The sequence below is a fragment of the Sebastes fasciatus genome, chromosome 18 (assembly GCF_043250625.1).
Source record: "Sebastes fasciatus isolate fSebFas1 chromosome 18, fSebFas1.pri, whole genome shotgun sequence".
NCBI classification, from domain to species: domain Eukaryota; kingdom Metazoa; phylum Chordata; class Actinopteri; order Perciformes; family Sebastidae; genus Sebastes; species Sebastes fasciatus.
The window spans coordinates 9,998,989-10,013,816 of NC_133812.1; the positions used below are offsets into that span (position 1 = coordinate 9,998,989).

General features: G+C 40.6%; 3 protein-coding genes across 10 annotated transcripts in view; 1 reads left to right on the top strand and 2 right to left on the bottom strand.

The window, feature by feature from the left end:
• ubxn2a (UBX domain protein 2A) overlaps positions 1–9,822 on the bottom strand; it is a 122,921-nt gene extending 113,099 nt beyond the window's left edge. The window contains exon 1 of the mRNA XM_074615432.1: positions 9,817–9,822. The gene's annotated coding sequence lies outside the window, so the exon portion shown is untranslated. The remainder of the gene's footprint in view (positions 1–9,816) is intronic.
• gzf1 (GDNF-inducible zinc finger protein 1) overlaps positions 1–14,828 on the top strand; it is a 498,954-nt gene that overhangs the window by 173,931 nt on the left and 310,195 nt on the right. The window lies entirely within an intron of this gene.
• Positions 1–14,828, bottom strand: part of klhl29 (kelch like family member 29) — a 246,640-nt gene that overhangs the window by 7,892 nt on the left and 223,920 nt on the right. For all 8 annotated transcript variants that reach the window (XM_074615419.1, XM_074615418.1, XM_074615413.1 and 5 more), the window contains one exon: positions 6,417–6,610. In XM_074615419.1, the coding sequence (XP_074471520.1) occupies positions 6,417–6,610 (194 nt within the window). The remainder of the gene's footprint in view (positions 1–6,416; positions 6,611–14,828) is intronic.

A 14,828-nucleotide genomic window follows, 5' to 3' on the forward strand; every position in this document is an offset into this window, starting at 1 on the left:
TGTCTGGTTTCACATCTCTGATGTTAGAAAACTCAGCCAAGAATCCACAGCTGACCATATTCTACATAAAACACGAGCAAAGGGAAGGAAGGGAAGGGAGGGGGGGTAAGACAGCAAAACAAGGTTTTAACACGGCAGCGGTGATAGAAGTACAACTGTGCCTGTGGGGCAACACGGGCTGACGCAGCCTCTCACACTCTGATAAAACAGCTTAGTCACAGAGTCTGGGACCCCTCGGGCTGGGGTCAAGGACAGCAAACAAGGGAAAACGCACACAAACACACGGCTGTGATGAAATTTGCGGCTGCTGTCTAAACAAACACCTTGCTGTTCCCGAACATCCCTTCTTATCTGATTCCTGCATCAACACAGCAGATATCTGATTCTATAAAACCGGAACACTCCCGCAGCGATAACACACACACACGCACAAATACATCACTAAATTATAACAATACTGTATATCTAGATCCGTTCAGTATACGTGGATACTGAACACATCTAGATAAGACTGCCCTCTCTGATAAAGACTCCCAAACAGCAGTCGTCATCACAAAGCCGCGGCATTACAGCGACATGGAAATGTGCGGTCGGTCACAGGCGGGGGTAAGAACTATAAACAAGGAATAACACAAGACGTTCTCCTCCGAAAAGAAGGAGGATGAGGTGCTGGGTACACTCTTCCTGCGTCCCACCAGAGAGCACGAGGGAACAGAAGTAAATAGGACAAAGACGCTTCAGTTCTCGCCGCCAGAAGCTTAGATAAGATTACAAGAAGGTAATTGGAGCAGCAAAAACTTTTTCTTTTTCACACAATGTCCTTTTATGTGGTGCGAGGAGAATAAGAACAGCCTTTGAAATGGCGGGCCAAAAACAGCAGAGGGAGCGAAAGAGGATGATGTACTTTAATTAAGTATGATGGGGGAACGGGTGGGGGGGGTATGTCCAATTAGGTAGCTATGGAAACACTCCATCTTCTCCACCTCTTTTTTGCTGTGTCACGTTCCCCCTCATCCTCCTCCACCACCTCCATAATGGTGCTCTAAACCGCCGTGCCCGTTCGGCTGATATGTCATTTGCGCGAGTAGTTGTTCTGCTGTCAATTTCCCGATAGAGCAGTCTGGGCGCAGCGCCTCTGCTCTCGGGTACCTGGAGTCGGCCAGTCGATGCAGACCTGTCTGTCAGCAGGGGATGCTGGGGTGAATACTGGAGGGAGCTGGTTGGAGCATGGTGTGTGTGTGTGTGTGTGTGTGTGTTTCTCCATGTGCATCTGATGTGAACAGATGTGTTATAGAAAATTAGTTTTGAAATGAGTTCTCAAAGCGACACTTTACCCAAATTATAAATGTCATACAATATTCATAGTATAGTATGTCATGAAAATGTTCTAAAAATGTCGTAGTATTGCTGTCATTGAAAATATCATAAAAAAATCATAGTATAGTATGTCATAAAAAATGTCATAGTATTGCTGTCATTAAAAATATCCTAAAAAGGATGGTACAGTATATACTATACTAGTAGTATATTATGTCATAATAAAAATGAAAATGTCATAGGATAGGATGTCACAAAAAAGACAGTATATGACAGTATATATAATGTCCATAAAAAATTACATGAAACTGTCACAGTATCATATGTCATAAAAAAGTCATAGTATAGTTTGTCATAAAAGACATAATATAGTATGTCATTAAAATGTTGTAGTATAGTACATCATAAAAATGTCATAGTACAGTATGTTATAAAAATGTCATAGTATGGTATGTCAAACAAATGTCATAGTAAAGTATGTCGTTAAAAATATTATAAGAAAATTCACAGTATAGTAGGTCATAAAAAATGGCATTGTATAGTATGTCATGAAAATGCCGTAGTATAGTGTATCATGAAAATGTCATAATATATTATGTCATAAAAAAAATCATAAACAAGGCAAAAGTGAGCATGGCTCACATACCCCCGCTCACTGTGTGACCCCTATTGAAGTAAGGCCAAAGGTTTTGCCCTTTTGGAACTAATGGAACGAGTTCTACTCCGGAAACAAAATAAAAGTCGAAGCAATCACAGTTTTTGGCCAGAATTTTAAAACATTTTGGGCACCCTGGGCTTCTAAGCCCCAAAAGGCACAACTAAATCACACTGTCAACCATCATACCAAATTTGAAGTTCCTAAGTGAAATAGTTTTCAAGTTCTAATCCGGAAACAAAAGTGAAGTAAAAAACAATAATCACAGTTTTTGGCCAAAATTTCAAACATTTTGGGCACCCTGGACTTCTAATCCCCAAAAGGCACAACTAGACCACACTGTCAACCATCATACCAAATTTAAGTTCCTAAGTTAAATAGTTTCCAAGTTCTGCTCCGGAAACGAAATCGAAGTCGGAAAAATCACATCTTTGGACAAAATTTAAGAAATTTGGGGTACCCTGGACTTCAAACCCCCAAAAGGCACAACTATTCTAAAAAAAATAGTATGACTTTTTTCGAAATACTATACTGGGACTTTTTTTTTTTTTCGACATACTATACTATGACTTTAAAATTTTCTTGACATACTATGACTTTTTTTTTTTATATACTATACTATGACTTGTTTTTATTTTTTAACATACTATACTATGACTTTTAAAAAAAATAATTTGACATACTACACTGACTTTTTTGCGACATACTATACGACTTTCTTTATTTTTTGGACATACTATACTGTGGCTTTTTTTCATTTTCTTCGACATACTAAACTCTGACCTTTTTTAGATATTTTTTTGACATACTATAGTATGATTTTGTTTCGACATACTATACTATGACGATTAGAGGACTTTGAACTTTGAGATTCAACTCTCTGTATCTTGTATAAGTACATACTACATTTCAAAATATCCTCATACCACATTGCCATACTATGTCGCAGTATGAAAAGTAAGGTTGAATCACAGAGGCTTATGGATTTTACAGAAATGTAATTTTTCAATGAAAAAAGTTCCTTCACCTCCATTGTGCTGGGGTTGAGGCCGAAATCTGAGAGAGAAATATCTCAGAACCTTGGTATTATTATGGTTATTTGGGTGAACTGACCTTTTAAGGTAAAGCAACGAGGCTTTATAAATAGTTTCCTGCATGTGAGGGGGCTCAATCACGCTCCCATGTTTCAGTACATACAGTATACTGCTCACAGCAGACAGATATATTGAAGACAAAGGAGGACATAGATGAAGCTGCAGACACCGGGCATCTCAATAGACTTGTTGGAGGAACTATTTTTGGCACAAGGAATATTATTTTTCACTCTGCGAAAGATAGGAAGTCAGTCCTGATAAGTGTTTGTGAAACCCATTTGCAGTTCATGCGGGAGATGGTCCATGCAGAGGGAAAACACATACGCACACACAGTCGCAAGAAACGCACATAGCTGTATTTGTGTCAGTCGATAAGACGGTGCTGAGACCGCGAGAGACGGAGAGAGGGGAGGCGTACGGAGGGGGGGAAACAGTGAGACAGAGAGAGGGGGTTGAGAGAGAGAGAGAGAGAGAGAGAGAGAGAGATGAACAGATAGATTAGAGAGGGAGAGCGATGGAGGGAGGCAGAGGGTTGATCGAGAAGCGCTCCCCACCGGCTCACTAAAATCATCGCCGGCCCAATTTCACAGGAAGCACTAAACCTGTCCATTATCTCCTGGCTCGTTGGATGTCAGACGCACGCTCATCTACACACTGACAGATGACGGTCTGTCTGTCTGCGTCTGTCTTTAACACACACACACAGATGTGGAGTAACCTCCTGGCTAGTTAAATAATTCATGCACTGTGTACCTGTGCCCCCCGGGGATGTATAGTTGATATGAGGTAAGGAGAAGCTTTGTGTGTGCGTGTGTGTGCATGTGTGTGTGTTTCTCACCAGGCTTTTCTCTCTTTCCTCCTCTGCCAGCTGCTCTCGCAGCCCTTTAATACCATTCAGCTCTCGCCCCAAACACCCGCGTTACATAATCATAATTTCGCTCACAGTAGTCTCGCTCTGAAAAGGCACTAATAACGGAGAGAAAGTTTCTGGGCATCAGTGCTGAGGGAAGTGCCTCCACGCTGGCGCTTTAATGACACAACTTTGCGTCAGGAAAACATTTGAATTCAAATACATTTTTTGACCCAGTGTTTCTGTCTGATGCCCGCTGCTCCGAGTGTTGCCTGCAGCAACAGTATGCTTTGCTATGTGAGATATTAATTCTATTTTTTAAAGCAGAATTTGGACAGCTCTATGCCCTGGGACTCCATCATTTGCCAACATCTTAAAATGGGATAATCCAGCATGAAATGTAGAATTTGTAGTCGTGTGGAAAATTAATTAAAAATGAACATAAATGTATTTTTGCTTTTGAAAATATTAATTTCTGTTGCAGCTTTAAAGGAATAATTTGACATTTTGGGAAATACTCTTATTTACTTTGCGGCGGAGAGTTAGTTAAGAAGATCGATACCACTCATATCTGTCCGTCACATATAAAGCTACACCCATTAACAGCTTAGCTTGGCTCTGTCCAAAGCTCAGGAATTAACACGTTATATTTCTTTGTTTAATCAGTCGTAAAACCAAAGTGTAAAAATTACTATTCACCACTTTATGGTGGTTATGTGCTGGAGTGGACTATTTCCTGGCTGGGACCAACAACTTCCTGGAGTCTCCACAGGTTACCTGGGAGCAGCTCCCGGCCAAGGAATAGTCAGGCACATAACCCACCTGTAAAACGACAATTTGTCATTTTTACGCTTCGGTTTTTGTACTGGTTCAACAAACTGGATATAAAATGTTCTTCAGTGAGCTTTAGAGGTGCTGGTAGGTGGATCTTGTTACCTTCAGACAGAGTCAGACTAGCTATCTCCCTCTGCTTTCAGCCTGTAAGCTAAACTAAGATAACCGTCTCCTGGCTCCAATTTCATCTGACAGACATGGAGCGTTGTATCAATCTTCTCATCTAACTCTTCACAAGAAAGCAAATAAGCATATTTCCCAAACTATTGCTAGAACGCAAACAATTTTGCGAGTTGGGTTTTAACTTCACACGTGTGTTTGTGTGTGTAATAGTGTTGTCCAGGATCATGTTAAAGAAAAGACTTGTACGACAGGCTATGTTCAAATCAATAGCAATCATCCCCGTGCGGCACATTTCAAGGATATGTTTTTGTGAAAAAAAACCTGACTGTGGATAAGATCTTTGCACTGGGAACACAGCTGCCGGTGTTTTAAATCACGCAGCGGTGTACAACGGTGTGTTTTTCCCGCTACCTTGGAGTTATGGCAGCTTACTTAAAATGTTTCTTCTGGTGCCGTGTCCTTCACAGGTCCCCGGTGGCTCGGACTGGAATGTGGCTGCAGGTTTGTGCGGTGAATAACTACGGAGATCGGCCAGTAACATCCATCATTCCGCTACGGTCCCCTCATTATAATGATAGAGCAATAACATGGGAATAATGGAAAATACTGAGCAGGACCATAATAACGATAAGGAGAAAACAACAGGAATGGAAAAGACCACTGAATTTTCTGTTGCCATGGGTGTTGGTCAACATTTTCACTGAATAAACTAATATTGAAGACTAAAAATCACATTTGTAGAAGGTTTTCTTCATTTACTTTTCATATTTTTTGGTTGTTTTATGTCTTTAACTGAGAGGAATTATGGGACATCATAATCAAGAAGTTGGCTTTTTATCCCCACCTGAGCACACTGAGGACATTTTGATATAAACTCCAATATATAAAACTGACCGACCTGTCAACGTAGACAGATAGTATATTGAAGGCTACGTAAGTGCAGAGGGAACATGAAGCACTCACAAAAAAATTCAGCTTCATAAATTCATCTCCTGTGTGACAATATGTTGCCTTCAAAAGGCAATCAGGAGTTTATGGTTTCGACAGGAGATGCCAAGCACGAGATATGGAAGGTATTCAAGTGGGTTGTGAGAAGACTGTTGCTAAGCAACCAGGCAACCATAATGGAGGCCCAAAGATACTAACAAGATAGCACAATGTCAATGACCACGGATTAGAGGAATGCATGCATATAAATGGATACGGTAATATTGCAATATGTTTTGTAGTTTCTGTTAATGAAAAGCAATTTTTTTAAGCTGGTGAGCGGTTAATTCTCTTTCAAATGGGAAATGTAAAGGCACAATGAGGACTAAAGAGAAACCACACATTTGGGAATATCAAAATCCCAACCTGGTACACACACTGTGGTATAAAAAGGAAACAGCAGATCTGTCATCATACAAAAGGTGATAGTAACAATGGCAACACGTCCCCTGAGGACATAACATCTCCACACCGTGTTGACGCTTGTGTGTGAAAGAATGCGCGTGCGAAACCACATTTGGTGACAGAAGACTGTGGGTGTTGACACCTGTCTTACCTATCATGGGGGATTCAATGAAGCTCCAGGTGTTGCTCTGCGGTACATAAGACTGGAGGACGCCCGCTGATCGTCCGGCCTCATTCACACCTCCGAACACGTAGACCTTCCCTCCGCACACCGTGGCTGCCGCAGAATGGACCGGCTTAGGGAGAGGAGAAACCGCCTCCCACTGGTTGGTGATGGTGTCGTACCTGGAGTGAAAAAAAAGAGGATTTTTAGATGTTTTTGGTTTACCATTATAGTAATTTCAACCTTGGATGAATTTGAATTAAAAACCAAAATAACTCAAGAGAAACAACGGGTCAAGTTTCAAACTTCACCCCACTGCCATTAAACAGAGCCACAATGGGGAGTTTGTAAACTACCTAAACTTTAATGATTCATAAACTATTCCAACACTCTGCAGTCAGTCATTTACATGCACACATACACCAATAGTATAGAGAAACACTCCCACTGCTCTGAATTCGCTGTGAAATGCTCGTTTTGGCTGCAGGGCTGACAGATATAATTAGCAGAATGCCTACACCACCAGGGAAGATGAAAAAGACCAACCATTACGTACAATGACAGCAATTAAAGCAATTACACAAAGCAACATATGTTGGGAGCTACAAACCATTAGTCTCTAGAGTTGGGCTGTGTGTCAGCGCTGAGCTTTGGACCTTTCTCACTGAGCCCTCTCTTTGGCAGAGACTTCAACGCCGCGCCTAAAACTCAGCCGACCCAAACCGCCACAAACAGATGAAAGGGCCTGACACAATGGGCTGCATGACAACAAGACGCTGGCTTATGCGACTGTGCCCTTGTCGGAGGTTGAGTGTGCGTTTATATGTATATTTCTTAAATTTGCATTCATATTTGGTCTGCGTTGCTGCATGTGTTTAGATATGACAAATTTGTGTGTGTGTGTTTTTTGCCCCGTGGCTCCATTAGCGGAGTGTGTTAGCAGTGTAATCCCGTGTCCATGGGCCACTGATCAAAGCAGCGGCGCCGACAGCCTTCCAGCTGGAGAAGGCCTCATTAAAGAGCCGCAAACGGATCTGTGATTAAAGCACACATCTATTCAGACTAAAGCAAGCCTTCCTAATCAAGGTTGTCTCTTTGTTATACAATAAAAAACACCTTTACATGAAAAACTGTAGCCAATGTCCCCCAGGACGACAAACCTTACACATCAAACGCTAACTGCTCAAAAAAGTAGACTCCCATACTGTCATTTAGAGTCAATTTAAGTAGGACTTTTTCACTGGTGTCACTGATTTATTTGGGCTCATTTTAACAAGCACACAGGTGTCTGCTTTCCCATCTGACGTACAGGTGTGCAACGATATTTTTCAGTCTATGGATCAAAGGTGATTCTAGGATGCCTGCCTTATCTGCATCAAGTTATGGTGGAAATGTCTTTATCTATGTAAAGGAAAACACAAAATTCAGGCGCCAAGAGACAATTCAATTCATTGGATCCAGCTTGGAGTCTCAGCTTTCCAGTCAATTTATGCAATTCCTAGACTGTTTAGGGACCCCAGTATGCAGAAATATTCAGAAACACTATTTTTAGAATAGGCGAAAAAAACACATTTCTACTGCATGCAAAAAAACGGTATGTTTTTGCCCCAAACTGCATGGGATTATCATAAAGTGGGAATGTTTGTAAAGGGGAGACTTGTGGGTACCCATAGAACCAATTTCATTCACATATCTTGAGGTCAGAGGTCAAGAGACCCTTGTGAATATGGCCATGCTAGTTTTCCCTCACCAGAATTCACCCCCCTATTTGGAGTATTATTTAGCCTCCTTCCTGACAAGTTAACATGATATGGTTGATACCAATGGATTCCTTATGTTTTTCTAGTTTCATAAGATACCAATATCTTCATTCTAGCTAGCCGATACAGCCTCTTAAAGAAAGTTATGTCGGCCAGGATTGCCGGTATACCCGCGGGTTGCAGAAGGTTTGATAATTAGTTTTTAGGGGTGCTGAGATGAAGTTTAGGTGTGTTCGAGCATCCCTAAAAAGAGTCTAGTTATGGATGCTTTACTGCTGCGACTCCTGCGGCATTTCAAGTCAGGCTGAATTTAAAAGACACGCTCTGTTTGCATCCACCTTCCTGTGAGAAGGCCGTTAGATAAAGTGCAAGAGGAGACGAGTGAATTAGCCTTTGGGAATATTCTCTTTGGGGGTCTGATAGTGTTCTTGGCAACACCTGCTGAGGGGTTTAAATCGACTGGCAGGGAGCGGTGACACAGAAGACACTCTGGGAGAGGTGGACTCGAAAACACTCAAGAGTGCCAATTAGCACTGTTTAAACAGAGACACACACACACACACACACACACACACACACGTACACACCAGCATCAGTAACTGAGTCCTGCTGAGATAGAAGGACTAACACGTGTCTCATTCTCTGGCAGACGTAATTACCCCTCAGACCACGATGCGGGAGGTTCATAAATTTAAGGGTCAGACACTGCTGAGTGAAGCTGATTACGGGAATCGACAAAAGGCAAACAGGACTACTGCAAACAGCTGGCCATGATGAAAAAGATCCTAAACACTCGATTCACATCTGTTAAAGTTAGCTAGAAAGTCTCACAGATGTAATATCTGTTTTTCTGGCTATTCTTACATTACTCATATTGCCAAATTAGATCTTAAGCTTTTCTCAAGAGCTGTATGCGTTTGTGACTAAATAAGCAATAAAGTGAAAGCCGCACTAATTAATATTTTCATATCAACAAACATGTACTGTAATGTAAAAGGTGTTGCGAGGAGAATTATCACCTGACTCTGCAGTTCCTCTCAGCTCAGTGGAGCTTTTTAATTCGATTCAATTTATTTTCATATAGCGTCAAGTCATAACAGAAATTATCTCGAGACACTTTTCATATAGAGCAGGACCATACTCTTTAATCTAGAGACCCAACAATAGATCCCCCATGAGCATGCATTTTAGCATCTTGTAGCTCAAAATTCTGATTTCATAGCCTGCAACCTTTTGGTTCACTCTCAGATTCAGAAAGCAGCTGCTTTTAATGAAAAAGCTCTTATAAACTGAGTGTACGCTACCTGACAAGTACCAAACAGACAAAGTTGGTGACAAGCTGGGGAACATAGTGGAGCATTTGGCTGCTAAAGAGACAGATATTTCCCTCTGTGCAGGGACAAAACACAGAGCTAAAACTGCAGTGAATATTGGACGTACATTTGTGAGATGGCCAACTCCAAATAATTGCTAATGTTGCTCTCAGTCAGCTGGATGTCTAAATATAGGGGCCTCATTACAGAAAAAAATATCTTTCTATTGCAGAAGCAATTCCTAAACTCATGGCCGTGTCCTATCCTATCTCAGACCTCCTATCTTATCTGAAGAATCCTAACTATATCTGTAAATTACATTTTTCAATCGGCACTCGTCCTGTCTGTATCTATGTCTAGAATGTACACAAGACTGCCTGTATCTTTGAGTAGCCTTACAATCATTGCATTTCGGTGCTCATGTTGTTCCTCATCTTCATTGTCATTGCCATACAGACCTAACAATAGTGCTGCTGCCATTTTTGGCAGTTATAACTTGGGTTAGGGAAATACCTAAGTTAGGACGGTTCTGTTTTATAGCTATAGGATTATTTCCTAAATGCAGTTAGGAAACATGTTTCCGTAATACCAATCCTAAATGTCATCCTCAACTGAGATAAGATAGGATTTCAGAATTACACAGTTTCTGTAATGAGGCCCGTGTTTGCTGTCACGTTCAGCATAACAACTTCACAAGGTGATGATAATGTGTAAATATTGTGTTTACAGGTTGTTTCTGCTGCCCCGGAGCGGTAAAATAAAACCAACTATTGCAGCTTTAAAAATTGAATAAAACATCTTTGTTGATACATTTCACACTAAAAAGCTAAACTAATCTTCTTGCAGGGCTTTGTGGGTGTAGTTCAAATTATCTTCTGTTTTTTAGAGTTCTAAATTCAAATACAGAAAGGGTACACGTAAACACCTGACATTACCTTTTTTCCCAACACAGTCCTTCCCACTTTAAAGCAATGAGAAAAAGCAGAGAAACGCAACACAAAAATACAGAAATCTCCCGTACAACATGACCTGTCCCATTTGTCAGATGATAATGTGCTCAGGTGTGACTGCGGATCAAGAAACTACGTTTTTAAGGGCCATTAGTGTGAACACTAATGTAGTCGAAAGGAGCAGGAGTTCTGATAAAAAGGAACATGTGCAGGTCAAAAGAAACTTGGTGTCTCAGACAGACTCAGAGGTCACGAATCTGATTGAATTCATTACACCTGTGATTCACCATCGAGCATTTAATATGAACCGTGACATTAGGACTGACACTAAAAAGATTCTCAGAGTGAGTGTATGTGGTTTGATTATATCTCCGGGGCAGAGGAGGAGGAGGAGAAGGAGGAAGGAGAGACGTTGCGCATGCATTAGAAAGACAAAGACTATATCTCTCCTCCTTAGCTCTCTGTCAGACAGAGCTTTTTCATCGTCACTAAGACACTGTTGGAGTTTATCCATCAACATGTTGCACTGCATCGACTGATTTTTTTTCTCAAGTGTTTATACACAAAGACTGATCACTGCATGAAGCCATGTAATCGGCTGTAGCTCCTGACAGGACTCGTTTCATCACGCAGGGACAATCATCTCCAAAATGCGGCTGCAGGGTTACAACACAGCAAACAATGTAGGATTCTGTTCTTTTATGTACGGAGAGAGACAGAAAGAACGACAGATAGGAAGAGCAGAAAGCGAATATAAATGATAGAAAGAGGCCGGGCTTTCAAGTAGATTTGCCTCCGAGTATGTACTGTAATCTGGATAAAGAAAAACAAGTTAATTCTCGCAGCACGCACTGCGACTGACATGTCAACAAATCAGAGTTTTAATTTGATGTGAGCCAGGTGTAAAATCGACCCACGCAGTGCGATTGTGTTGGTAAGAGTTCCAGCGTTTCTCTGGCCTTTGTTCTTCCACTGACTCATCTGGATAAGAACCATAATGTTCGGTAACAACAGGTGAAGTTGGACAGCTGCCGTGGAAAATGTACAGTCACACCTGCCATGTTTGTTTATGTTGACAGCAGACGGATTTGCAATCCCCCCACCTGCTTGCATTCAATCCAACCTTAATATACCCGTCTGCAACCTACAGTATGGAAGGAGTATAAATACCAGGTGTTAAATACAAGGGTGGGAGTGGATTGTGCATTATCTGAATGGCATATTCCCACATAAACCACACATTTATTGGTATTTGGCGACCGGTTTAGTGCAGTATGCCCCAGAAAGACTCAATACAAGATCAAATAGGTGGGCAAACTGGGCATATAACACATTATATTGCATATCTACTTTAGTTGTACTGTATACATCTATTCTATGTTTTAAAGTAGATTTTACATTTTTAATAAAACAACAATTTTAAAGGTTTTTCTTTTTAAATTGTCACCAAACCCCATGAAATGACCTAAACCAACAAAGTGTTAAGCCATCCCTCAATACTAGCACATTCCTTACTCAGCCACAAGCAGTTTCATTCAGACTGAAGACATACTGTAGATGTAAAGTTTCATTTTTCTCAAACAGGAGTAGATAGCTCATATGTTGGGAACTATTTGGTGGCGGATTAATATCTTACATATGCCCTAGTGCAGTGGTTCCCAACCTTTTTCCTTAAGGGACTATCATTGAGTAAACAGAAGACCCCCATAAGTGACATATTTTATGGATATTTCACATTATATTCAATGCATAACAATAACAGTACAGAACAACTGATAAACTGTACAATTAACCCAAATAGTGAACACAAGAACTGCAGGAATTCTGTTTAAAACGAGTGATTTGGATGAATTTTGAGTAGATTACTTCCTGTGGATTTTGCATCAGAGATGAGTTTTCCTGTTATTTTTAGGCAACCTTTAACACAATTCTGTCTGTATTATATATATATTATTATTTTTTTTATTTTTAACAATCATTCATACCTAATATAGGCTTCTTTTTTTGACAAATTCAGTGTTTACTTTGGTTATTTTAACTGTGTACTTTTCTAATGCAGGACAGGGCTGTTCAGCAGAGAGTGAAGGCTCTGTGAATATGGCTTGTGTTCAGGTCTTCACCTTGTCCTCATCCTGTTTATGTCTTTAATAATAATCCAAACTTTAAAAATAACAATTTTCATTTAGTTTTCTTCACAGAAATTAATGAATTGCTGAGATATAGGCCAACTGTACATTAACAAAACAAAGTTGTCTTCACCTCCGTGAAGCTTTGGTGATCCCTAGTGGGGGTTCGGGACCCCCAGGTTGGGAACCAGTGCTCTAGTGAGTGTTTACGGCAGCAGGACGGTGTACGTGGGGTTCACTCAAAATAAACTACAGTCACCAACTGACTCTGAGATCAGCTGGGTTATCTCTTTATCTCCATTTAAGTCTCTTTTAAAAATACATTATTTTAAATGTCCCTTCTTTATGATTGTTTTCATACTGCATTTCAACATTTGTCTCTGTCCTCTTCGAAAAACTGGAACATGTGTCTGGTAGTGGGCTTCACCAGCTAAGACTAGGTCACTCAGCGATGACATCATCACAGACAGGCTGAGAAATGTGGAGCATAAGCAGATACTCAGGCCCACACTTTGTAACATTAAGTAGGAAATATACATCTGAGTCAGACAGCACAAAAATGAATGGATGCAGTAAAGCGCCGTTACGCAGCCTTTACATTGGATTTGCTTGGTGGCATTACACGTCTAAAAGCCTCGTGTGTGTTCCATCTTGTTTTTCTGTTTATGGAACAGCTGCGATGGAGCAGCATCAAGATGCTATAGAAAAGAGGAATAAATATGAAAAGCATGAATCAGTAAGTGTGATATACTGTGATACAGGAAGTCAAGATAGCATAAAACAATGTCTGCACTTTGTTGCGATGCACTGAATGACTGAAAGAGTTGAACTAATGACACTTGACAAGACAAATATACTAATTTTTGACCAATGCCTGCCTCTTGAAGCTGACTACATACCGTCTATCATTCGATTATGACCTACATAGTAAATAGACAAGCCGTCTGTATCTCTCTCTTACCAAAACACACAAATGATGCAATCTAACCACGGAGAAGGCGGCCAAGGCATCACAGCCAATTTACTAATATGGTTACCTGCAGGGAAGCGTGGATGATGAGCCACGCTTTTCTCCATACCGCTCCGTCTCTCTCTTTCACACACAAACATACTATATACTACAATATATGGGCTGCCAGTCTCCGAGATACTGACACATATCCATTTCCCCTGAGATACAAACTACAGCATATATAGAGTGAGAATCGAGAGTGGGGAGCGGTGGGGAGTAAGGAGGAGGAAAGAAAAAACGCCTCGCTCAGATAACAAAACCACTCTGGCTCTATACACCTCAACGCTGACAAAAAGGTCTATTAAGTGGCAGAATGGTGCATCATGTTGCAGTTAAAGCCACACTGGAATGCCATGCAAACACGTACTGCTTAACAATAGCTACTGTATCCCCCACACCAGCAATTAAAATCCTTGAGATTCAGACAGCTCGGAGAGGAAGATACAGGACAGACGCACTAACAAAACCGGCATTCATTCAAGTTGTTTACTACGCTAACACCACACAGGTCCACAACCACAGCACTGCAACCTTTAATTAGAAAAACAAAACATTATTGTTGAACCCTGATAGTATGGTATGTCATAAAAAATGTCATAGTATAATGTCATAAAAAACTCTTTATATATATAGTATGTTATCAAAAATGTCTGCCATAACAAATGTCAGTGAAAAGTCATTAAAATGTCATAGTATATTAGTCACAAAAAACAGTCATTACAAATGTCATAAAAAGTAATTGTATAGTATGTTGTAATACATGTCATTAAACATGTCATAGTATAGTATGTCATTAAAAAGTCATAGTGTAGTATGATATAAACTAAAATTACTGCCTCGCAGTTGTTTGCCTCCGTCAACCACTCAAGATGCAGTTTACATCCATGTCTGTCCAAAATGTCATCATTTCATAATTTTATCGTATTAGATTATGTGTGAAACTGTCATAATTAGCATATGAACTCTTGAGTTATGGCCGAAAAACATGTTTTGTGAGGTCACAGTGACCTTGACCTTTGGCCACCAAAATTTAGTCAGTTCATCCTTGAGTCCAAGTGGACATTTGTGCCAAATTTGAAGAAATTCCCTCCAAGTGTTCTGGAGATCTTGCATTTAGGAGAATGTGATGTACTACAGACGGACTGACAGACAGACAGACAGACAGACGGACGTATGTCTCTGGGCTTTGGCGGCGCGGAGGCATCATGTTTTCGGAGTGCACTGGAATGTACAGGAAGA